This window comes from Chenopodium album, chromosome 15 (genome assembly GCF_948465745.1).
Source record: "Chenopodium album chromosome 15, dcCheAlbu1.1, whole genome shotgun sequence".
In the NCBI taxonomy this organism is placed as follows: Eukaryota; Viridiplantae; Streptophyta; class Magnoliopsida; order Caryophyllales; family Amaranthaceae; genus Chenopodium; species Chenopodium album.
Window position 1 is genome coordinate 34,201,166 of NC_137848.1, and position 27,596 is coordinate 34,228,761.

Here is a 27,596-nt window from a genome sequence, read left to right on the forward strand (position 1 = left end):
AGTAGAATTAGAGTAGCTTTATATTAGTTATTGTTCTAGCTAAATGCTAGTATACTCTTATTATTTATCTAGACAATCTATCTTATTCTACTATCCTTTTTTTCCCCACATTTTAAACACTTGATTAAAGTAGTGTCACGTTTGTATTTCAAGTTAATTACTGAAACGCTTTTTATTTTTTCCCTTTTCATGCATCATTATTAAATCTTGTTATATGTACTAAGGTAATGTTGTCACATGACTAGTATTAATAGAATTCTTATGTTGAATTTGCAGATTTTATATAGCTAATTTATTCTCTTAACTTTAATAGCTTGGTAAAAATGACTCCTAGTAAAGATTGGATGGCCATTGAAGATTATGTTAATGACCCTTCATATGAAGAAGGAGTAAATAGTTTTTTAGATTATGCTTTTGAAAAGTTGAAAACTGAGACAATTCGATGTCCTTGTTCCAAATGTGTTAATAGAGAATCTGGTGATCGTGAAAAAATTAAGCAACATTTATTAGTCTTTGGAATTGTTAGGAGGTATACCTTTTGGTATCATCACGGGGAAGGGTGAAATGAGCCTACTCAATTTGACGGGGATGATGATGTTAAAGAAAATGAAAACCATAATGAGATGTTTGATATCTTAAGGGATTTATTTCCTAATAATCATGGTGATGGTAGTTCCTCCTCCATTGTTAATGATGTTGAGGAGCCAAATATGGCTACCAAGAAATTTTATAACTTGATGAAGGACTCACAAGACCATGTCTATGAAGGTTGTAAGAGTTCTAAGACGTGTGCACTATTAAAACTTCTTCATATTAAGATTCTTGGCCATTGGAGTAATGAGTCATTTTCCATGCTTTTGGATTTCTTGAAGAAGGAACTTTTTCCAAAAGAATCAAATTTACCAGATTCTTATTATGAGGCAAAGAAGACCATAAAAGATCTCGGGCTTTCTTATAAGAAAATTGATGCATGTGTAAATGATTGCATGTTATATTGGAAGGAGAATGAAAGCTTGGATTCATGCAATATATGTGGTGCATCAAGATGGAAAAGTAACAAACATAATGGGGAAGACAAGTGTAAGAAAAATGGTAGAAAGATACCCCAGAAGGCACTACGTTACTTCACACTAAAACCGAGGCTCCAACGATTATTCATGTGCTCAAAGACTGCATCTTTAATGACATGGCATCATGGTAAAAAGAAGAAAGATGGTACAATGAGACATCCAGTTGATGGATTAGCTTGGGAAACCTTTGACAAAGAGTTTTCAGATTTTGCTTCCTGTAGGGAATATTTCAAGCCATTAACCCCAAGCTTGAACCCCACTGTGATCATACACTTAAGCATGGTGGCGTCCAAAGGGAAGGAAGCTAGAGCAAAAGAGTCGCCAACAAGTTTTAGGAACTTGTAAACCGTTCACAAGGTGAAGATTACACCCCTTAACGATCCATGAGATCGTCAACTCCAAAAGATCTTGAACCAAATAAGGTTTGGGGATGAGGGTACAAATCCAACCTAAAAGAAATTGAACCTGCCCTATAAAATAGGCCTCTACTTCACTCTTCTCGTATTCATGTGCGCTTTCTGACTAGCATGCAAACAACAGATTAACCCTAAACCTGTTTAATCTATGTTGGTTGAATTATTAATGGACAAGCAAAGCTATTATTGGCGATCACTTGAATTATAATCATATTATCCCTAAACAAGATTATTAATTATCTTATTAAGCGTGATTACAAGTACAAATTTCCTTTAAACATGCATAAAAGGTGTGATCAAGCAATAACAATAATAAACATCAAGCAACATAACAATCATCATAATAATCATAACAATAATTATAACAATAATAATCATGTTAATAATAAAGCTTAAATATAATAGCAAGATCCTAGGCATGATATTATTTAGATTAATAAGAAACCCTAGCATGTCACTAAAAAATAAAAATCAAAGCTTTAGGCCTATCATGATATTGATATGATATTAGAAAGCATAGGAAGCACCCTAAACATGATACTAGAAAGCAATAATAACATCCTAAGCATGATACTAGGAATTAATAAATAACAAACATGCTTTCTACAAGAATAGAGCAATAAGACTACATACTTTGATGCCTCGTATCTCTTTCTAATGACAAAATACACACATTAGTAACTTCAAGGAAAATATAAAATCAAACAATCAAATCAAATAATTGAAATAGAGATTAGGGACCAAACCCTAAGAAATTATAACCTTTCACGTCTAGGGCGAAGGAAACTTCGAACTGGGCTAAGTATTTCTAGATCTCGTGAATGCGGAATTTTGTTTGTGAAAAGCTAGAGAGAGTTTAGAGAAGTAGGTGATTGATGATAATTGATGATTGTGAATTGTTGATGATGATTGATTGTGAATGAATAAAAACGGAGGTTCAGGACCCTATTTATAAGAAAACAGTCCGGAAATAAGTAGAATTTGATAAGGAATAAAACTCCACTTTGTCGCTGCAAAACCGACCTTGTCGCGTGGCGACAGCCTGGATTCCTACGCGCTTTCAAACACGGAGTCCACTTATCAATCAAAATCGATTTGTAAAGTCCGTATGAAAACTGAAATCATATTTTTCATAAAATAATATTTTATTCCAAATAAAACTTATCAAAATCTAATTATTAATTCTAATTCTATTAGGATTTAAAAGAACCCTCTAGAGAATTCTAGAAGACTATAATTAATTCTAATAACTTTAGGAATAATAACTAACATTGGGCCTTCCCCTAGATCATTGGGCCGCATGTAAAGATCAAACCGGACCTAGTTTAGTATTTTGGCCATAACTTCCTCATTATTCATTGGAATTGGGCTTATAATATATCGTTGGAAAGCTCTTTGCAAGCCCCATCCAACTACACTATTATTAGACCCTTGTCGTGGACCAAACTAAACTGGATTGGCTGTTTTCATAAAATAGAGTTGTTTTCGAAAACAGAAAGAAAGAATTTAATAACAAAAACCAACCGCAACACTTGACCTTTCACACTTTCACCTCGTTCGATAATCATTCGATGCAAAAGGTATTCATCACTGGGTTTGGTTTTGGGGAGACACATTTGGGTGTCTACACTTCCGATCCTCGAAATGTTAAATTAGGCCTTGCTAGTGATGGTTTTCAACCCTTTGCAAATTCAAAGACACCATATAGTATTTGGCCAGTGGTACTTATTCCATATAATTTGCCACCTGAACTGTGTTTGAAACAGTCTAATTTGATATTATCAATGTTCATTCCTGGTCCTAAAGGACCTGGTGATGCAATTGACATATATCTGCAGCCTCTAATTGAGGAATTGAGGGACCTATGGGAGAATGGTGTTGAGACATTTGATGCATCAGCTCAAAATCATTTTAACCTACATGCAGCGTTAATGTGGACTATAAATGATTTTCCAGCACATGCCATGTTATCAGGGTGGAGAACAAAGGGATATTTAGCATGCCCTTGTTGTCAGAAGGATACACGTTCAGAGTGGCTATCTCATGGAGGCAAAGAATGTTATATGGGTCATCGATGTTATTTGCCAATGAATCATAGATGGAGAAAGGACAAGGAGTCATTTGATGGAAAAGTCGAGCGTAGTCTACCTCCAAAACCTTGCTCTATAGATGAAATTCTTCATCAACTTGAGGATCTCGAAAACATTGTATGGCTAATGATCCACATGTGAAGAAAAAAAAAAGCATGAGCTTAAAGGTGATAATTGGAATAAGAAAAGCATTTTCTTTAAGCTTCCTTACTAGAAGGCACAACTATTGCGACACAATATAGACATGATGCATATTGAGAAAAATATATGTGATAGCATTCTTGGGACAATTATGAACATTCATGGGAAGACTAAAGCCACTTTAAAATCACGTCGTGACTTGCAAGCTATGGGGGTAAGGTCTACATTGCACCCTATAGAAGATGGGGACAAATTTAAACTACCTCCTGCTCCATTTACATTTTCTCCCTCTGAGAAGAAAACTTTCTGCAACTTTTTAAAAGAATTAAAAGTTCCTGATGGTTTTTCATCAAATATATCTTATTGTGTTAACTCAAAGGATTCTAAAATTTTGGGTTTAAAGAGCCATGATTGTCATGTAATACTTGAACATCTTCTGCCTTTGGCAATACGTGGTCTACTCACTCCACTTGTACGTGAAGCACTTACTGAGCTATCGATGTATTTTACTTTGTTATGTGCTAAAGTAGTAAATGTGGAGGAGTTGAAGCAATTAGAGGCCCAAATCCCTATCACCCTTTGTAAATTAGAGAAGGTTTTCCCTCCTTCCTTATATGATGTGATGATGCATTTACCTATTCATTTAGCTAATGAAGCTAGAATTGAGGTCCTGTTCAGTTTAGATGGATGTATCCTATTGAGCAATATATGTATAAGCTTAAATCTTACGTAAGAAATAGGGCTCGTCCAGAGGCTTCAATTGTAGAGGGTTATCTTGCAGAAGAGTGCATGACTCTTTGCTCTAGGTATATGGACAGTGTGGAAACAAGATTTAACTGTCTTGAACAAAATTATGAAAATGCAAATGGTGATGATGAAGAGTTGACTACTTTCAGTCATCCTGGTAGAGGTTTAGGAGCTCAAACCATTATAGATATTTCAAAGAATGATTTAAATCAAGCTCATGATTATATTTTAAAGAATTGTGAGGAGGTTCAACCTTTCCTTCGGTAAGAGTCCTTGCCCTAATACACTTTTCATTAATCTTTAGTAATTGTGGCTGTCACTAATTTTTGCTTTATTTTTAGAGAGTATTCTGAAGGTCATCCATATAACAATGCTGGAATCTCAGAAGAGGAATGGAGTGAAAATTTTAGACAATGGTTTAAGAATGAAGTAAGTAATTTATACTAATTCTGATTTTAAGATAAGTAAAATAGTATATTATTCATTTTTCCTACTATTTTTTGATAGGTTGCGCAATTATATGAGATTAATAAGAGCAAGAAAATGGAAAATCTCCTCTCATTGTCACGTGGACCAACACAATATATAACTTCTTTTACTGGTTACATTGTGAACGGATATAGATTTCAAATACAAAGCCGTGACCAGAATTTAAGAACGCAAAATAGTGGGGTCTATGTGATTGGAAACATAGGAGATGAAGATGAAAACATAGATTTTTATGGAGTAGTGACACAAATAATAGAGATGCAATACCTTGGAGGGAATAGAGTGGTGTTATTTCGTTGTAAATGGCGGGATGTGTTTGATAAGGTAAGAGGATTTAACGAAGATGAATATGGGATTGTTAGTATTAATTGCAATAAGCAGTTAAAAACTAATGAACCATTCATCTTAGCTAGTCAAGCAAGACAAGCTTTTTATGCCATTGATAACATTAACAAAGGTTGGTATATTGCATCAAAGACTCAGCCACGCAACTACTCATACGATGAAAACAATGGTGATGACCCTGATGGGGATTCTTATCAACAGGGTGAATATTGCAAACCAACATATCATGCTTCCTCCTCAACTAGTGCAAGTATTGAAGTATGTAGAAGGCGGGCTGATTTAGATCCCATTATTGTAGAAAATAATTCAAAGAGTAGCAGAGAAGCAAGATCTACAAAGAGGAGGGGAGAGGAATGATTTGTTTATCAATTGACGTTTAGAAAGCTTTTTAATTTATTATTCATTATGACTACCAATTTTATTTCATTGTTAAACTTTGATTTCCAACTTTGTTTGTATAGAAAGGTTATATTACGGTTTTTTTTTTTTTTGTCATTTACAATTTTGTAGTTGAATTCATTCTTTAATTTTTTTTATTTAATAATCTATATCTTGTTTTATTAATTATTAGTTCTAAAAACAATTTGGTGTTTGTATTATTGCTTCCTTTTTTCTTCTCCTTTTTCCATTTCATGTTGATACTATTTTTTTTTCTATTGTAGTGTATTTCATTTGTCTTGATCCTACTTTTGTCTTCTTGTTATTATGCAGGGAAATAATGGCTCCTCCGAATGGGACTACAAAAAAAACATCAATGCTTAGATCTAAAAGGGAGTATGTACCACGGCTTATGTTAGCAAGGGGGCGTGGCAAGAGGTTAGCAAATATGTATTCACCCAAAAGTCCCCATCTTCACCCTAGAGTTGGTAATGATTCTCCTATCCAAAAAGGAAGTGCTGATAGAATTCTATTACAGTCAAGGAAATCTCCGCTTGGTTAATTTAAAACTGTTAGTAATTCTGTTGTTGTCAATACTGTTGATAATATAACTTCCTTTGATCCATTATTTGCCCCCCCGGTCCACTTAAGTTGCAATAACAGAGAAGATCAAGAGCCATCTTTTGAGTCAAGGGAATAAAATTTTCATGATGATGAGCTTCATTATCAATCTGAAGATGAAGAGATGCATTATAAACAAGGATATGAAGATAACAATGATCATCATGGTCAAGATTCAGGTGAAAACAACCATGAGGCTGATAATGAAAATGAAATGGAAGTATCCCCAACAATGCAAGAAGATGCTCATGGTTATAATTTACATTTTATTATTGCATTGAATTAATCAGATTTCTTGCTATTTTTATCTTCTCACACATTTTACATTACATTGTTTTAGTTGAAAGTGGTGATCCATCAACTTCTATGAAGAAGAATGATACTGAAAAAAGGAGGGGAAGAAACAAATGTAAGGAGATAGCTAAACTGAAACCTAATGAGAAGCTACACATTGAGTTCTTTAACAATCGAGTGGAGGGAAAGAAGCACAAAGTATTTGCAAGACATTTTGGGAATTATAGTGCGAAATACTAACATATGTCCAGTGAGAGTGCACAAATGGAATGATATTGGAGAAAGGGAAAATAAACACATGTGGGCAGCAGTTGCGGTAATCGTATTAATTTTTCTAACTATTTCATAAGTTTTCTTTGCACTTTTAATCCCCTACTTCAGTACCTTTATAAGATCTTTCCAATTTTCTAAATTATTCTCTTTTATTTTGTAACTCAATAATATTCATGTAAAATAATTTGCAGATTATTCAATGTTTACAAGTGATGATGGTATATCTATTTTTGTAGGATGTATTTACCAATGGAAATATGAAAACTTACAAAGATCATATTCTCGAGCATATGGAGGAGCTATGGCGAAAATGGAGGTCAGATTTATTAAGATATAATGTCACTAAAAAGAAAATCACCTTAGCAACTGCATACAAGGGTAAGCCACCTAAAGGGCTTGACATGAATGAGTGGAAATGGCTTTATCAAGGAGATTATATGAAGGATGATTTTAAGGTGACTTGACACAACTAGAAACTACAGTAAGCGATATTTATTAATAAAAAATTCCAGAAACGAAGTGCAAGAAACTCAGAAAATAGGGGCTACTATGCTAAAGAATTAATGCCTCGAGCTGGAAGCAAGCCATTCAAACAAGTTATATGGGACGATTTGGTGAGAATTATTGTTTATATTAGTTGATTATATTATAGCTTTTGATAATTTATATATTAATCAAATTAATTACAAAATAATGATTTTATTTTTATAAAGGGGGCAAATAAGGGAAATAAGCCAACTTTAGTTGATGTGTTCTATTCGACCCGAAAGAAAGGCACTGAACTTACAAATGTCGAGACCACACAAAAATTGGTATGTCCATTGATTTCTTAATGTCGTTGCCCTGTGTAAACAAGTAACATTTTTTTGGTGTTGTGTTTTAGAATGAAATTCAAGAAACAATGGAAAAAGATCCATCTCTTTCCCACATTGAGGTAACTTTGCTTGTACTATTTTTTTTTTTTATCATTGTGTTATAATTTTCAATTTCAATCAATGTTGTAGTCATTTTTTTTGCTGCAAACATCCTTTTATATAAATAACTGAAATTGCATGAATGATATAAACCTTTTTTTTTTTCCTTCAACACATCAAACTAACTTATTGTTGCTGGAAACTTTAGACAATGCAATCCTAATTATACTCCAATTATTAAAACTATTTATAGGGTAGATAATAAAGAACAAAAATGTAGAGAGGTAAGACAATATTTATCTTAAACCTTGTCTCTTCTAATGTACCTAGTAGCGTTGTACCCCTTAATTACCTTGTTTTTGTAATGTTTGGGTTAGAAACTTGCTTCTTTGTTTCTTTTTCTTCTGGATCATCACGATGATCTATCACGATGTAACTCATAAAACTCAAGAAATTTAAGTATGGTGATTCTTATATGGAAATTTATGTGTATTAATAGGCATATATTTTTTTATGTAAGTTATATCTAATTATGTAGCATACAAAATTAAGTACATAAATTTTTGTCCTCTTAACATATATTTTTATATTAATGTATATTTTAAGCTTTTAATGATTATAAAATCTATATCACATCTGCAGGTAGCACAAAAGGTATTCAAATCCAAGTCTCGAGATCGAGTAATAGGCTATGGAGGAGGAATAAAGCTGAAAGATATTCAAGGACCACAACCTAGCAGAGAAGATCTTCAAGTTGAATTGAATGCCTCTAAATAACAAAACCAAGTTCTTATAAACCGCGATGAACAAGTACAAGAGGAAAACAATGAATTAAAAGGTCGCATTGGATCTGTTGAGTCTAGAATGAAATTATTTCAGGAAATGTTAGTGACAAAACTTAATGTCACTATACCTTCACAGGAAGGATCATTTTAATCTGGCACATGATGAGTAGCTGCAATATAACATTGAAGATCTAGGATCTCCAATAATGTTTTTTATTTTATTTTATTTTATTTTTTTAATTTTGTTTAAAGTTTAAGATAACAAAATTCTTTTTTAGATATTCCCTGTTTGTTCTTGTTATATTTGATGGTAGTTGGTTTGAAATACATTGAATCTAATTTAATATTAAGTTATGAATCTTTTGGTTGCATTTTCTTTTTTGTACAATTATATTTATTGTGTTTTTTCCTTATTACGATAATAAGTATCTAGCAGATGAGAAAAGGTGGGATAAGAAAGACAAAGAAGAGCTAAGTATGGATAACTGAATACCCTAGACTTGCTAATAAACTCATCAGACACCTAAAATCCCAAAAAAAAAAAAAAAAAAAAAAAAAAATCAAGCAAAATCTAGAAAAAAAATGGGTAAATCACTAAATGGCAGAAAATTAGCCAATTAATCATCTTAACCCCATAAAATTGAAGCATGGAATACGTGGCAACTAATGCAATCATCACAAATTTCTTACAAAAGTAACAAATAATCAGAATAAGTATTAGAATAATGAAAAATAAAAACCCAATTCCATACCAAACTTTGCCATAGGTTTGGTTTTGGCAATACGGAGTATCAATAGTAGCTTGAATATCAAACACTATTCCTCCAATTATAATTGGCATACACTACTAGAAAAGGGGTTTTTACGACGAAAATATTTATCGTAAAAAGGCTCAATAATCGTCGCTAAAACCTTTCACGACAATACTTATTTCGTCGTGCTTTAGTCGTAATAGGTTTCGACGTTATTGGTTTTAACAACTACGTTTGTCGTTAAATTAATACGACAAAATAGTAGTTCGTCGTTACTTAATTACGACAATTTGACTTTTTGTCGTTATTTTTAGATTTAATAGCGTCGAACTATTATAAACTAACGACCAACAATTTTATAGTTAAAATTTTTTCTAACGGTAACTAAATTTTAAATTGCTGTCATATAACAAAAAAATATTTCGTCCTTAATATAAATTGTATAAAATTAATAAACTAATTTGCTTACATTCTAAGTCTTTGTGCTGTATTCTGCATTACTATTGCCTATGCGGTAAGATATTGCTCAAGTTGTCATATGAAATTTATAAACGGCAATGACTAAGAGTAAAAATTACTTTTTGATAGGCAAAATTAGTTGAGTATGACAAGAGCTGCAACATTCAGTTGGATCACATACAAGTGTAATGTCTGTTCATATGTCTTGGGGGTCAGAGTTTGCTAGCATAGTTTACACTGGGAAAGTTCATATTTGAGGCATTTTTTACCTCTAAAAATGTTGTTTGCTGTGAGTTTTGCTTTTTATTATGCTCTTACTAATAGTGATACATTATTTTCAGTTTTCAATCTCTTTCCTACTCATGTCTCTACTCTTTATTCAACTATCCGTGGCTTAGACTGCTAGGTGGGTTATGACAAAGTAGTCACTCTGGTTCATCTTCTTTAAGTCCATCAGAGAGCGTTATAATTCTTTTAAATATGTTGTTGTTGTAATGTTTGTTTGTTGGTGGGTAAAGAAGTTATTGTTATTCAACATTACATTATCCCTTGATATTTTACAATGATGACCTTATCAATACTATATTGCATCTTGTTAACGTTCTTTTGTCTGTGCCTTCTAACAAAACCCATTTGTGCCTTAGTTGATTAGTTTGTGCCTTCTTACAAAATCCATTTTATGAAATATAACCTTTTGATGTGACTTGGTTTGTTATTTCTTTTAAAGATTTCGTAAGTGGCTTTAATCCAAATTTACTTTTATGGATCTATAATTCTTGTATCTATGGTTTTGCCAGTTGACAAGAGGAAAATGTATGTCGTTATATACCCTTTCCCCAAGTCAAACTAAATTTGTAAACTCCTAACCAACCTTATATGAATATAGGGCAAGTTAAGGGTCGATCCCAAGGGAATGCAATGATGAAAACTAAAGTCTAAGTCAAGCTAACTCGAAGTCGAAATTGAGATTATGGTTGGTACTAAAGTGAACTAAATCAAGTTTAACAAGTAATCAAAGGTCGAAACACTAGGGATATGGGTTCCACATGCAAGATCAATGATAATGCTAGTTTAAAGCTCAATCAACTAATTCAAGTATTGCAATGGACAAACAATAGTAGCAATCAAGAGAGTTCAAGTGCTATCCCTTATAGGCCAATCTAGTGGTCACTATGAAAGGCAAACCAAGAAGAATCACAAACAAACTCAATCAATTAGAGCAACCTTCAAATCAATTGTTCATGTCATTAAGAGTTGCAATGCAATCTAGATTAATCTTATAGGGTGATCAATCCTAGTCTAATCAATCTCATGCAAAACTATGTCAACCAATTTAATTGCAACAAATCAATCAATCAAAGAGCATCAACTAGCAATTCCATTAATCAAACATGCTTCCCCCTTTCCCTAGCAACTAATCTACTCACTAATCATGGTGAAATTCAAGAACAAATGACTAGAAATTGCATTGATCATCATTCTATATCAAAATCTAATAGAAATCAAAGTATTCAATAATACCAAACTCAAATCCAAAGGAAAACAAGCATCAAGCAAAAATCAAATAGCAAGTAAGTAAGAGATGAAAGAAGGAAGAGATTCTCACTAATATTGATGATTGAAAATGAAGAAATCTAAACTTGATTAATCAAATGTTGAGTTACAAATCCAAAACCAAGAACTTCTCTCTAACTTCTCTCTAGATTCTCTCTCTAAAACTAAGCTAATGAAATATTATCAAAAAGTTGGATTCAAAAAAGGAAGTACAATTCTATTTATAAGCTAAGAAGAAAACGGCAGCTCCCGCGCCCTCTCCCGATAGACCCGCGCCCGCAGAGAAATGGGTACGGAACCCTCCGCGGGCTATCTGGGCAGTACCCGCGCTCGCGGCATCAGGGACCCGCGCCGGCGGCAATGACACCCGCGCCCGCGGCTAATCCCCTGCTCCAAAGGCTGATCAGGGGGGCCGTGGTCTCTCTGAAAGGAGCGGCCTCTCCATTTTGCCCGCGCCCGCGGAGAGCCCTCGGGGCAACCGCGGCAAGTTCCTGCCTCTATTTAGCACATTTGAGCATCTTGGGCCCGCGCCCGCGGCAAGATTGCCCGCGCCCGCTGCCTGCTGCAAATGCCTTGGAGACCTCTCCGAGGCCTCTCCAAGGCCTCTCTAAGCCCTCTCTAAACAAATGCTTCTTCCTTGCTTGATCATTGAGGTCCCGAATTGCATCCTTTGCCAAGGTGATTCTCACAATACCTACACAAGTAAACAAAGGAAGGAAATAAAAGGGAAAAAGAGCCAAATAAAGGAAAACATGACAAAAACACGAGAATCATAAAGAAAAGAGGAAAAGGAGAAACTAAAGGAAAAAGGACCAAAATTAGGAGAAGAAAGCATGAAAAAGGGAAAGAAATAACATAAAATACTACCCTATGAGTGCCATAAATGACACTCATCACCAGTAGGCTGCTGAAGTTTGACTTAAGGTAGATTAGGCTTAATGTTTAGTTGAAAGAATATTATTTTGCTACAATGTTTATAGTCAAATCAATGTTAATATTTATGATTTAGAACTCCTTACGTAATAAACACCTCTAGTAACATATGTATGCTTAAATTAGTATCTTATTTCCTTATTTATAAAAATAGTTCTCATCTACTAGAATAAACTACTCTTTATCCTCTAAAGTGCTCCAAAGTTGGCTTTAAACTTATTTCAATTCATTTGATATGCTGCTGTTTGGGAATGTAGAAAGTAAATTTTATTGCGGTTTAACTGTGCATTTTCATGAGCAGTTAAAATTTGAAGCCATATGACATGATGATGACCTTTAACAATGAATTAATCAAATATTTTGCTCCTGCTGTACTCTGTAGGATCAGGAGAAAATCAAGAGGAAGAAAGTGCTAGCTGCAAACACAGAAGAAACTGTTCGTGTTGAGTCTAGTTTAGTTGTTCATTCCCAGTTTGTGGACACGAAAATGGTCTCTTATTCCAGTATAGATGTTGCAACTCAGCAAAATGGATTTTCCACTGTGACAAGTGCCGCACTTGCAACTACGGCTGCACTTAGCACAAGTATTGCTACTATTTTTGCTAGCTAGCTGCTGCTACGTGCTATTATTATTGCTATTTGCTACAATCACGCTGACTGTTTTTTAAAGATTGGAGGTCTAGAAGAGACCGAAGTTCACTTTCTTTTTATTTTGATTATTAGATTGTTTAGCCAAAAAAAAAATAAAAATAAAAATAAAAAAAAATTGGTATTTATGGATGTTTTTTGTAAGAACTATGAAATTAATCATTTCAATTCAAATTATTGTCTATTTTATATAATGTTAATTTCACATTTTTTGTTGTTGAATATATTAAAGCTATTTTTATATTTTAAAAATAATAATAATATTAATAATAATAATAATAATAATAATAATAATAATAAATGTTACCAATTCATTAATATGGTGTTACATTAGTTTGCAAAAAGTGATACATAATGTCGAATAAAGTGATACTATATGATTGAAAAATGTTACTAAAAATAAGTAAGTGTTACATAAGAAATAAAAAGTAACACTTTAAAAATAATACTAATGATATAAAAAGTGATACATAAGAGGGTATATAGTAACACTTTTAAAAGTGTTAGTATACATTATCCAAAGTGTTACATAAGACCTTAGGTAATATGGGTGGAAGTATCACCCAATAAAGTGTTACCTATTGTCTATAATAACACTTTTACCACTTTTTGTAACACTTTTTGGGTGTTACTTGAGGTTAGTTTTGTACTAGTGATTTAAACCCTAAATTTTATACATACATAAATCTGAAATTTAGTATTATAAATAAAACATATTATTCTACATAAATTCATAATCTTTTATATCCCAAATATATAATCAAATGAAAAAAATAAATAAAGACTGAAACTTTAAGGGAATTTAAGCTAGAAAACAGAGAAAGATGGAAGAGGGAGAAAGGTGGAGGAACCAGTGGTTAACAGCAGGGGGGCGACGACAGTAGGTGGCTCGAGTGGTGGTGTGGCGGTGTCGGCAGTAGCGTAGCAGCAGAGTGGTAAATTTTTTTAATTTTTTTCTTCTGTTTTCGTGGAAGTGGAGGAGGAAGTGAGGAGGGGAAAATTACGTAAGGAGGGAGAAAGGGTTTGAGGGTTTTGGGGTTTTATTTGGGACTTGGTTTTCTAATTTGATTAGGATCAAAATTTGTGGTTTGAGCTACTAAGTTAAAATTTATTTTTAAATTGGCCAAAAACTTATTAGTTTACTTAAACCTTTACATAAAAATAATTTATTCAATGAAAGCGACATAAAAATATTTGTATAAATAATAAATAAATATATTATAATGAAGTTAAAAATATGGGGGATTACAACATAAAGGTCTACGATCCCTATTAGCTATCAATTGTTCATACAGCTAAGTTGATGTCGTTGGCTTAAAAGAAGGCATAGAGGATGTTAGGTCTAATTCCAATATTTGATTATCAATGTACTTATATTGAGTTGACTTCACTTTCAGAAGAATTAGACTAATCTATCTATACTAGATAATAGAACAATCTTAGCAATGCCAAACAAGAAATACTCTCAAATTTGTATATGACATTAAAAAACAAAAAAAGAAAATAAAAGAAAAAAAAAAAGCACTTCTTGTGAAATTAAAAAAAATGAGATTTCCAAAACTTGATACAGCATAACAAAAAATTAACTGTGAAAATCAAATCAAAAGTTCAGCAATGTGAACGTTTGCAATTTTTTATAAACCTTAACTCAATTTTGGGGATAAATTTATATTGCATTAGAATCATCAAGTTGTAAAACTTTCTTAAACCCTAGATTATAATTTCTATAAACACTTTACTTACCTCAATTTGACACCTGCTATGCTCCAATCTTCAACACAACCACACACAAACGGCGCGATTATGCGAGTTTGTGATTTTCCATATCTCCAAAGGCTAGAGGAAGATAGAGACGACGAAGGGAGAGAGAGAGATAGAGACAGAAAGATGGAGGAGAGAGAGAGAGAGGACTAGATTGGAATTAATTGAATGGAACACTATAAGAAATAAAAGTACAAATTAAAAATTCTATACACTTCGTCCTTAATACGAAGATAAAAATACAAAAAAAAAAAGCCTAATGGGGTACTGTTTCACTAACAAAACGCTAAACGGATACTGAGGTGGAATTCCACTCACCAATTCAAAAAGGCTGCGAATTTACACCCTTGCCCCTCGTAATGCAATTCTTCATGCATAACGAAACTCCATTAGGACAAGCTCGTTTATTTGTGCAAGCAAGGACGCCAACTTCTTTTAATTTTCCCTTATTGTTTATCAAAGAGGGAAATTGTTTAATTCGCCCTTATTGTTTTATCAAAGAGAGCGAATTTAATTCAGTCACCCTTATTGATCAACTATTATAAATTCGGTTGCAATTTTTTCGACTACTCGTCTATTTCAGTCGCGAAAATATTTTTAGAAACTACTTATTATGGTAGTCGCAAAAAACAGTCACTGATTAGCGACCGCATAGCAACTACTGCAAAATCCGTTGCAAAATTTGTGACTACTCGTCTTTTTAGTCGCAAAAATTATTTCTGCGACTAACTATTATGGTAGTCGCAAAAATCAGTTGCTAATTCCACTTTTTCTTGTAGTGAGATATGGTACCCTTGGACACCCAAGCCTTGACCTTAGAATGGCATTGTATGCTTTGACGATTCCTATTCTGTGATTTTCAGGTCTCGAGGGTGTTAGCCATCGGAGGCTTGCACATTTGCAGGACTCTACGCTTTCAAATTCGAGCTCTATGAAAGAGTGAAGCACACATCAAGGGCATGATTGTCTTATCCTCTTTCTCTCTCTTTGTTAATTAATTATGTGTGACGGGGGATCTAAGCACGTCGTTAATTGCTCAAGCCTCATCAACAAAACTTATAGACTCAATTACACCTAGACATAGTACAGGGTAAGTCGAGGTCGATCCACAAGGAATGGAGGGTTAAATGCTATAGTCTTTCATTAAGCTATTCCGAAGAGAATTAAATGGTTTGGTGTAAACTATAATTCAACAACTAATGAAGTACGAAAAAATCAATATCACAAGCATTAGGGATTTAGGATCCACATACACTCACAATAGAAATGCTAATTGGATGGGTGATTGATCAATCAAACATTGCAAGGAAAATAGCAATTGCAATCAAGAGGACTCAATAGGCTATTTCCTAGGTGCCAAACTAGGAGTCTCCCCGAATGACTAACTAGGAACATCACAAATCATGTTCAATCGAAAAATGTAATCTCCAAATCAATGTGTCATGTCATTGGAAAGTCACAATACAATCTAGCTTGAAAATCAAGGTTAGCTACTCCTCAACAAATCAAACACATGCACAATTTCTATCAACCAATTTAATTACAGCATCAAATCAATAAAATCCCACCAATTAGCTATGATCTATCATTTATGCATGCTTCACCATATTCCTAGAAAAGAATCTACTCACTACACATGGTGAAAACAAAGAACAAAACTAGACTAATCATCAAAATCATCATCATAATTGCAATCAAACTATCAACAATCAAATCAATCAATAAACTTTAATATTCAACAAATTATCAAAATTAAATGTAAAGATTGAATTAAAGAGAAGAAGATTCTTACAAACTTTGATCAAAATCAAAGGAAATGCGCTTGCATTCAAAGAAGAAGGAAATCAAATGTAGAAATCTTCAAATTATCAAGTTTCTCTCTCTACAATCTAAGAGTTTCTCTCTCTAAATCTAAGAACTAGAATTTCCCAAAATAAACTTCTTTCTCTAAAAATCTACCTCCCTCCAAAAATAGACGGAAAATCTATATATAGTAAAACTAATTAAGGAGAAATTAGTTGGACGTCCAAATAAGACCTGTACAGGCGCGCCCTCATTTCGGAATACGCGATCGAAAAGAGAAGGCTACAGAACAGGGAGCAGGGGTGGCACACCCGCGCATAAGTGATGTGCGCCCGCGCCCCTAGAGCAAGGGATTTCCTCTGTGCGATCACTAATGCAATTCGTGCGCTCCAATTGATCATCGTTAGGTATGGCAGTCCCAAAACAAGCTGACGGTGGGTTCGACACCACATCTTCATGCAAACGCAACATGAGAGCGCAGACACCAAGTCTTGGAACTAGCATCTCTTGCCTTGTAAGCCACAATGGAGCATCATCCTTGCATCTTGAGCATCTTTAATCCAAAGGAAATTCCATGGAGAGCCTTCATTGCTACAAAACTTGGAAAAGTGACCCCTAATTAATGACCCGTTATTTAACCAACGGGTCTGTTTGATATAGGAGACCTAATATTAATTGTAACGGGTCTCTTACATGTATTTAAGACAAAATGAGAGAGATAAAATACCTGTTGCCAAACCCAACAGGTCACACGGCTTTGGCATATTAGATAAATAAGAGACCCGTTCTCATTATTAACGGGTCTTTTAGCTTTGTTCCTTACTGCAACAATGAGTGCCCCTATTTAGTTCATACTCTATTTTTTTCATTGTGTCCTAAATTCATTCACCTACTAGCTATTGATGTTTACTTGGCTCTCTCTTCAAAACCCAAACCCCAAATTAAAACCCTAGCTCATCCTCTCTTTGAATCTGCCGCCATCACTTCCTCCTCTTCCTCTATTGAATTGAAAATCATCAAATAATCTAAGCATGGGGAAGTGTGGCACTCCTAGACGGGTATTTCTCTATCTTCAATATGCTTGCTCTTACTCCTATCAAATTTCTCAAGTTTGAGAAAATCGCTAAGTTAGAGCGAGATTTGTTGGTTTTAGTGTTGAACTGATCGGACTCTGGACACGCGAGAGCCTAGCCTGGGAGAAACGGATCAGTGCTATGTTTATGTGCCGGTGTTAGTGAAAATATATCTCCAGTTTTTAAGGTAATTTGTCCCTTTAATGTGGGTTTTCATTTTGAGATTTTTTGGATAGTGAGAAATTATTTAAGGAGTAAATCATACTATTAGATCTCATCTTGAAGGCTTTGTATAATTATACACCCTGCTTTATATTGTAAATTTGCATTATTGAATGGTCTTCATCATCGTCGATGCTTTGTTGAAATTATATGTGGTTAATTTGTTTTAATTGAGAATAGCCTACTTGTAGAGTATTGCATTCATGATTTCAATTTTTTGTGGTTTTTTTAAAACAATTGAATGTGTTTTCAAGTAAGTTTTCTAGTGTAGAATGTTTCTTAACTATAATGAACTTTTTTTTTTTTGGTCATATTTGCTTGATTTCATCGGATCACACAAAATTCTCAACGGAGATAGGAAATGGAGTACTCAACCCTTAATGATGTAATTATAATTGTAAATTAATTGTTTTAAGTTGGAGTTTTATATGTTAGATGATCTTTTTGTATCATTCCCATCAATTTTACGTTTTTTGATGTAATAATTTATGTAAATTTTAATATATTCAATTTTAAATTACAATATATGAAATTTCTGGCAACTTTTATGGAGCATAAATAACAAAATTTTCAAAATTCAAAAGCAAATCGCAAAAATAATTTTTATTTGTTTTTTTAAAAAAGTAGAGAACAAATAGACCCGTTATTTGACATGAAAGGTCTGTTTGATACCACTAAATATACCACTTACCTCAAATAACGGGTCTCTTCGTCTTCTAAATTGTCAACTTCTTAACTTACCTAACAGACCCACTATAAGTTACAACGGGTCTCTTTGTTCTCATACACAAACCTCCACTTATGGACGGGTCTCTTTATCAAAGAGACTCCTGAGATAGAGACACGTTATGAAGAGGTCTCTCAAGCATATTTCAACGGGTCTCTTTGCTAACTTTTGTAGTAGTGCTTGGATACCACCTCTCTCCTGAGAACAAAGAAAAATAACCAAATAAAAGAGAAATAGCGATAAAAACTAAGAAAATGTAGGAAAAAGGGAAAAACAACTAAGAATGAACCAACTAAAGAATAAAAGGCTAAAACTAAAGAAAAACACATGAAGAAGGCTATAAAAACGACTAAAAATCATCGAAAATAAAGTCAAATTAGTGCCATAAATGACACTCATCAAATTCCCCCAAGCTAGACTTCAAGCAAAAACACAAGCAAGTAGGAGTAGGATGAAAGACTTATTCAAATAAGGGATTCCTCGAAGGAACCGGAAAGAAGAGATTCTAAGGCTACTCGACATCAAACTCATTTAGACCCAATTTAGTATTTTTACCGTAACTTCCTCGTTATAACTCAGAATTGGGCTTATAATATACCGTTGGAAAGGTCTTTTCAGGCCTCATCAAAATAAACAATTATTGGACGCTGATTATGGACTATACTAAACTGGATTAGATATTTTTCATAAATAGGATACGAAGTGAATGATTTTCGAAAAAGAAATGAATTATTTTTATTAAAACATTTTAGAAAACAGAAGAATTCACGAGACTCTTCAACATTTTACCTTGCTTGATATTCAATGACGTGAAAAGTACTCATCACTGGGTTTGGTTTTTGGGGAGACACAATTAGGTGTATGCAGTACCTTAATATTTAGATTAGTCCTAATCGTAGATACTAGTAGTTGTATTATTTTGGTTATGTCTTGAAGACGGAGTTTCTTAGAAGACGAAGCCATGAAGTTGCAAGAGAAGACCCTTCAAGACTTAAAGACTCAAGGGGTCATGCTGGTTTCCAAATGTATCATTTACTTATGTTTTCGATATATATTTATGCTCATATATATATGAATAATATGTTAGATGCATGTTTAGGATTTCGAAATATTGCGATGATTAATTAAGTTCACTTAAATCAATCAACATAGAAACCCTAGGTCCCTAAAATATTTAGTAAAACTTATCATTCCAAAACAACACTTACCGAACTAATGAGAATAGTGATGGGCTACGCCAAAGCGAGGCATCACTACTTTCCAAGGAAGATAAGGCATGCCAGGTATGCATGTTGATTTTGGTTTGACTGAACGATATGACTGATAGAGTCTTAACATGTCGTGGCAAAAGAGATAAATTGTCATGAGAGCATTAGATGTGACGATTTATCAAACCAAGAGTGGCTTAGTGCCATTAGCAAAGAGTTGCTTACTTAAGAGTAATAAGTGTTAAGACAAGCCAAAGAATGCTTAATCACTCATTGATTCTTTGGATCTTGGAATCGCCTTATTCTCACCAAATAGGGACAATTTAATGTGTGAATAAGACGCTTAAATAAGTTTGAAATATTTTCATGAATTCAATCTTGTTTAGTATTATGAATGGTTTTTCATTTTAAATTCTTTCAATTGTAGAACCATGTCTTCAACTAATACCGACAACGACTACATTTGCCCGGAACTCCCGGAGAAATTGGCATTTTGTCTAAATTTCACCAATTTCAAGGAATGGGAAGAAGAATTCTGGAAAACTCTTCGGAATTGTTTCATGGAGTACATTCTTAACACACCCATTCCAAGATTCTTTGCCAAGGGAATCATGAGTGATGAGATTCATGAGACTTGGTCCTTGGATTTGTTACACTCTTGATGAGGAATTCCCTTCCAGAGGATTGGAAGAGGAGATTCACCTCATACCTTCCAGACATGCTTCTTAATAGTCTTAAGGAGCTTGTCACTATGTCTTCCGAGACAAGAGACTTGAATGTTCATAACTTAACCAAGTCATTCATGAACATGAAGATCAAGATCCTGGAAGAAGGTTGCCTTCCTAAGGAAAAGCTTAAAGTGTGGACCAAGGTCTACAATGCGAGACTTAGACCCGGAATGCCTCTTCAACCTCATGTACATCGAATGACAAGGCATTTCAAGCACTTGGAGCTCATTGGGAAGCCATTGGAGGATGAACAAGCGGCTCATATGCTACTAAGCTCACTCCACTCTGGTTATGTTACATTGAAAATGCATTTGACGGCTAGTCGAGATATACTCTCATTAATGGAGGTTGTTTAAGAGCTTTGTAGAGCCGATTCTTTCAAGGGTACTAGGTTCTCTCTAAGGCCTAAGAAGAAGGAGTTCAAAGACAAGGAAAAGATGCGGTGCTTCTATTGTAGTAGGCAAGGCCACTACAAAAGGGAATGCAGCGAATACCTAGAAGATGAGGCGAAAGGAAAAGTAGCTCTCACCTTAGGTATCTTCTTTATAAACCATCACTTGAATATAAGCAATTCATAAAGGTATTAGATACCATAAATGACTCTCTATATGATCCTATTTCAGGAACTAAGTGAGAAGAAGCTTCACAAGTTGATGTGCATTTACAAGCGAAAGAAGAAGATAATTTATCCATTAACATTGTAATTGCGTAGTTTGTCTTAAAATAGAACTTATTTTAGTTTTATTGTTGAACATATTTTGATCTTTTGGCGTCGGACGTTGGCTTGTTAGATCACAAGACTATAACTATGATTGTTTTTAAAAGTCTTGTTTATATGTTTTATGGCATGACACATTCATCCAAATGTGCTTTATTTAGACAAATAAATTTATAATGTTAATGATACCACCAAAGAAACCTAAGACCATTTAGTCAAATGAGACATACTTTTGACATTGTCGTCTTGGCCACATTAACATCAAACACATCAAGAAACTTCTACAAGAAGGTATTCTTGACTCATTCGATTTACAATCGTTTGAGAATTGCAAAGGTCTATTAGGCAAGATGATAAAACAGCCATTCCCCAAATTAGGAGAAAGGGCAGGTGACTTACTAGGCCTAATACACACTGATGTATGTGGTCCAATGAGCACAACCACAAGGAATGGTCATTGATATTTTATAACCTTCACAGACGTCTATAGTAGATACAGATATGTCTATCTTATGTTGAACATATCTAAATCATTTGAGAAATTCAAATAATTTCAGAGTGAAGTTGAAAACCAGCTTGGCAAGAAAATCAAAGCCTTTCAATCAGATCGAGGTGGTGAATACTTGAGCCATGAATTCGATGACCATCTGAAAGAATATGGTATAATTTCAGAATTGACACCACTAGGAATTCCACAATGGAACGGAGTATCCGAAAGGAGAAATCGAACCTTACTAGACATGGTACGATCAACAATGGGTCTTAGTGATCTTCCTATCTCTTTCTAGGGACACGCACTTCTAACCGCGGCACTAACACTGAACCGTGCTCCGTCAAAAGTTGTAGAAAAGATTTCATATGAATTATGGATGAAGAAACCTCCTAGGTTGTCTTATCTCAAGATCTGGGGTTGCGAAGCATATGTCAAAAGATTTATTTCTCACAAACTTCACCCTAAATCTGACAAGTGTTTCTTTGTGGGCTACCCAAAAGAAACCAATGGGTATTACTTCTACAACAATTCCAAGAACAAAGTGTTTGTTGCTCGCGATGGTGTCTTTTTGGAGAAGGGACACCTTCCCAAAATGACAAGTAAGAGGAAAATCGAACTCGATGAAGTTCAAGAGGACGAGCAACAAAATCAAATTGACAGTCAAAGAGCTCAAACAGCATCTGTTGACGTTGGTCAAACTGTGCAAAGTCAAACCGACAATGCAAATGCTCAGTCCATTACCCTACGTAGGTCATAGAGGCCAAAGTCTTAACCTGATAGATATCTTTGTGTCGTATTAACCAAGAATTAAGACATCCTAGTAGTGAATGGAGACAAACCGGCAACCTACAAGCAAGCTATGGCAAGCTCCGACTCTACTAAATGGCAAGAAGCCATGAGATCTAAAATGGACTCCATGCTTGAAAATCTGGGACTTGGTTGATTTACCCGAAGGTTACACACCTATAGGATGTAAATGGATTTTCAAATTGAAAACCGACAAAGATGGAAATGTATTCATTTACAAAGCTAGACTTGTAGCAAAAGGTTACAAGCATATTCACGGTGTTGATTATGATGAAACCTTTTCTCCTCTGGCAATGATTAAGTCCGTTTAGATCATCCTAACGATTGCTGCATATTACAATTATGAAATATGGCAGATGGACGTCAAAACCGCCTTCCTCATTGGAATTTCGGAAGAAACTGCCTATATGACACACCCTGAAAGTTTTGACGACCAAAACAATGCTGGGAAGGTATGCAAGCTTAAAAAGTTCATTTATGGGTTAAAGAAAGCAAGCAGAAGTTGGAATCTGCGATTCAATGAAGCCATCAGTAAGTTTGGTTTTATCAAGAATCCAGACGAGTCTTGTGTTTACAAGAAGGTCAGTGGGAGTGATATCGTCTTCCTAGTCTTATATGTCGATGACATATTGCTCATTGGAAATAGCATTTTGATGCTGGAATCTGTAAAGGCCTGACTTGAAAAATGTTTTTCAATGAAGGACTTGGGAGAGGCACGGTACATATTGGGCATCAAGATCTACAGGGATAGATCTAAAAGGATGATTGGATTAAGGCAAAGTACTTACATTGATAAGGTACTGGCACAATTTAATATGGAGGAGGCCAAGAGAGGTCACCTACCCATGTCACATGGCATAACCCCAAGCAAGAAGCAGCGTCCAAAGACACCTAATGAGCGAGAAAAGATGAATCAGATTCCATATGCTTCGCTTATTGGATCGATCATGTATGTCATGATATGTACTAGGTCAGATGTATTGTATGCCTTGAGTGCTACGAGCCGATACCAATCAGACTCAAGAGAGGCGCATTGGACTGCGACCAAGAATATCTTAAAGTACCTGAAAAGGAACAAGGATAAATTCCTGGTATATGGTGGCTTAGATGAATTAGTTATTGAAGGTTACACCGACGCAGCTTCCAAACAGACAGAGACGATTTCAAATCGCAGTTAGGATACGTATTCTGTTTAAATGGAGGAGCATTTAGTTGGAAGAGTGCTAAGCAAGCACAACTGCAGATTCTACAACTGAAGCCAAATACTTGGCAACTACTGAAGCAGCTAAGGAGGCAGTTCGGATTCGTAAGTTCATTAGTGAACTTGATGTTGTACCCTCCATCAAGGGTCTAATATGTAGGAGTTTATAGGTACTATAAAGCAGAAAACATGAATCATATTCATAAAGCACCTAATCCCAAGATTGCATGCATAACACACAAGACACATAATCTACTTTTAAGCGTGATCTCCATGAAGCAATTCGACTAGCAAATCAGGGAGGGAATAGAGACCCAAGCATTTCTCCTCTACTTAGTCCACGGGATTCTTACAAGCCGTCCACCAATACTAGACTGGTCGAGTAAAGAGGAAAACTGCGATCACAACCTTTAATGGACTAAACCGATCACCACAAATCACCACCACCACGAACCACCACAATCGACGCTGAGGGGAAGAAAGAGCCATGAGAGAGAGAGAGAGTTTTAAAGGGGTTGGGCTCATGTTTGCTAATTAGGGTTTGGTCAAACTGATCACTGAATTGCTCTACCGTAAACCCCAGGCACTTAGTCTATTTATAATCCTATTATAATTAGACTAAGTCACGAAGCCCAAAACCCTCCTTATTCCTCCATATGGCCGGCCATGCTAGGGGATGAGGCCCATCATGGGCCTCGTCTTCTCGCGCTCGATCTAGGCCCTTTATGTGACCTTATAGGATCCGTCCAATTGGGCTTTGGCCTATTTTACTAGCCCAAAGATCGTTAGTACCTCTAGCTATGATATAACAACGACCCAAATATATGTACTTAATTACCTCCATAACTTGATCCATTTATATATCTAGTAATTGCACATGACGAAGACATAAATCCTTTAATCTCCCACTTGTCTGAGACAAGTGTGCAATATTCAAATTCCTTAAGTCAATGTGTGTCGATTTGATAATATGATTGCATCGCATGTCGAGATCATATTAATCTAAAAATTGTTTCTTGAAATTTGAGTTCGAATTACAAAACCAAATGATTACTGAGTAATGCATTTGAACGCAGCCACGTATTTTCTAAATTCTCCCTTTTTAAGAGGCCATGACACATTCCCTAATTTAATTGGTAGACTCAATCCAATCTTGCAGCAACAAAGCTCCCACTCAACTTTTGAAGTAACCAGGAAACATCCTTTATAATCTCCAGTTACGGGTAGACGTTTGAATGTAACACAGTTAAATCAATCATTGAATAGAATCAATGTTCCACTCATGTCAAAGGAATCCACTAATATATATGAAAGATCTATACTTGAACTTCAAAGTAGGTCAGTAGTTCGATCATATGCATCATTCATGCATATCCAAGTGATTGACTGAGCATCACTATGCCCCTATAGCCCATGAAATTGCGTTATCCAATCAATCTTACATGCTAGTTTGTTCATTGAAATAATTTATGTCCACTTTAATGATCTTGAACTAGCATGACCCCTTGAGTCTTCAAATCTTCAAGGGTCTTCTCTTGCAATTTCATGGCTTCGTCTTCTAAGAACCTTCATCTTCAAGACGGAACCAAAATAATGCAAATACTAGTATCTACGATTAGGACTAATCTAAATATTAAGGTACAAAAATCTCAACGGTTCACAGACTGTATTTAGATTTACAAATACATGACGGAACGCGATCCATATTTTCTATCCTAATCAGGCCCCACTAGTTGTCATTTTATAAAACCTGTAAGAGAATATACATTCCATTCATCCATTCACTATATGTGAATGGCCCATCCATTTTACAATGATAAACAAGTAACAATGCATAAACACGCGTAAACTACTTACTAACTTAGGTGTTTAACCCAATTAACGCGCCTAATTAAAACTAGTTAAAGTTGTTTAACTGATTATGTGATTAAGCGCAAAACGCAAAATTAACATAGCCCTAAAACCCACTACTAGAAAAAGGTTCAATTCCGACGGAAAAATTCTGTCGGAAACACCCCTAAATCCGTCGGAAAACCCGTTTCCGATGGAAATTCCGTCGCAGCCGATTGTCGGAAAAGCTTTAGTACGAAAATTGTCTTCTTCTGACGAAAATTCCGTCGGAAATACTTTTCCGACGGAATTTTCCATTGAAAGAGTATTTTCAACACCAGAAAGTCGGTCGGAAATTTCTGACGGAATTTACAATTCAGTCGAATATTTCCGACGGAAATTCCGTCGGAAACTGCTTTAATGAAATTAAAAACAAAAAAACACGTCGCGCCACCACCGGCACGGCGTATCACGTCGGAAATACTTTTCCGACGGAATTTTCCATTGAAAGAGTATTTTCAACACCAGAAAGTCGGTCGGAAATTTCTGACGGAATTTACAATTCAGTCGAATATTTCCGACGGAAATTCCGTCGGAAACTGCTTTAATGAAATTAAAAACAAAAAAAACACGTCGCGCCACCACCGGCACGGTGTATCACCCACCTCTAACCACCAAAAAAAACCTTAACCCCAACATCAGACCACCGCCACTACCACCCACATCAGACTACCGCCACTACACCAACCCCTAACTAACCCCCCACCACCAGCCCCCCTAACACGTATCACCAGCCCCCCTAACCAGTCCACCACCCACAACCACCCCACCACCCACCTAAAACCACCACCGCCACCACCAAAATAAACCATCACAACCCAAAAATTAAACAAAAATAAAAGAAAAAAAATTAAAATCCCAACCCAACACCCAAAAACCCATAATAAAAAATGAAAACAGAAACCCGAAAAAAATAATGAAAATAGAAACCAGGAAAAAAAAATGAAAACAGAAAAAGAAAGAAAAAAAAAAGAAAAAGAAAAAGAAGATAAAAATTCAGAACAAAAAAATTGAAAACAAAAGATAAAAAAATTATAGATCTACTGCACTTACCACAACGATTCGACAATAATCAATCGAAATTAGTCTTTAAATTGGTTATATAAGGCCAAATTCGACCATGAAAACGCTAGATCTAGCGTTTCCATGGTCGAACTTGACCCTAAAACCATAAATTAGTTATAAAAAAAACACGCCGGAAGCTTGGTCGGAAAATAAATCGGGGATGCTTCGTGGGCTAGCTTGGCCGGAAATCAACAGCGAAGAGGAGAGGACAGAGAAAGAGAAGAGAAGGAGTAGTGAAGGAGAGGAGAGAGAGAGGATAGATAAAGAGAGAAGATAGATGAATACTGAAGAGAGAGAGGGAGTGCGGCGATTTTAGGGAAAGAGAAGAGAGAGAAAGGGGAACTGAAATGAGGGGTTGGCTTTAGGGTTAGCTATTTATACGAAGTTTTCTTTTTTTAAAATAAATTTAGTCAGATGCCTTTTTGACGGAAAATTCCGTCGGAAATTATTTTATTTCTGTCGGAATATACTTTCCTACTAAAATTCTGTCATAACTGTTTGAAATCCATTGGAAAGTTCTGACGGATTAAAAATCTGTCGGAAATTTTGCAATGTACGACGGATTTTTGTGTCAGTCGGAACACTTCCGTCGTAAATCGGCCTATTTCTTGTAGTGACCCCAAAGTGCCTAACATCAAGCCTTTCGGCTTGGTATGCTGGGCACCGGGGCATGGGTTCCTAGTGAGGGGTCGCGCGCACAACCATGGGCCGTGTCCAGCATCACACCCGTAGGAAAAAGCACCGCAAAGCGCGTAATGCTCCTTACGGGGCATGCTCGCAACATCAAGGCCATGAAGGCCACTCGGGCTTGTTGTTGTGTGCGCCTCATGCCGCCTTTCAGCAGCACACCGCACACACATAGCCCACCCAGTCGTATCAAGCATCGTACACAGCCCGAATCAATTTCATACAAATCACAATCAATCATTCAATTCATCAACATAATCTTCATCCAATTCCCTAGAATAAAATCTAAACTAACATGATAAAG

At 35.2% G+C, this 27,596-nt stretch overlaps 1 protein-coding gene across 1 annotated transcript; it reads left to right on the forward strand.

Annotated features, from left to right (window-relative positions):
- Positions 1–323: 323 nt before the first annotated feature.
- On the forward strand, positions 324–3,717 carry LOC145581084 (uncharacterized). The gene is made up of 3 exons (XM_081638152.1): positions 324–529; positions 641–1,287; positions 3,143–3,717. The coding sequence occupies exons 1-3, from the start codon at positions 324–326 to the stop codon at positions 3,715–3,717; spliced, it is 1,428 nt and encodes a 475-aa protein (XP_081494278.1).
- Positions 3,718–27,596: the final 23,879 nt, after the last annotated feature.

What these genes read in the sequence shown, in the direction of transcription:
- LOC145581084 (XM_081638152.1), top strand. Translation starts at nt 324, where the DNA reads ATGACTCCTAGTAAAGATTGGATGGCCATTGAAGATTATGTTAATGAC. An exon ending in GTCTTTGGAATTGTTAGGAG is followed by an intron (nt 530 to 640) that starts GTATACCTTTTG and finishes TGATATCTTAAG; the next exon opens with GGATTTATTTCCTAATAATC. An exon ending in GTTTTCAGATTTTGCTTCCT is followed by an intron (nt 1,288 to 3,142) that starts GTAGGGAATATT and finishes ATGTTAAATTAG; the next exon opens with GCCTTGCTAGTGATGGTTTT.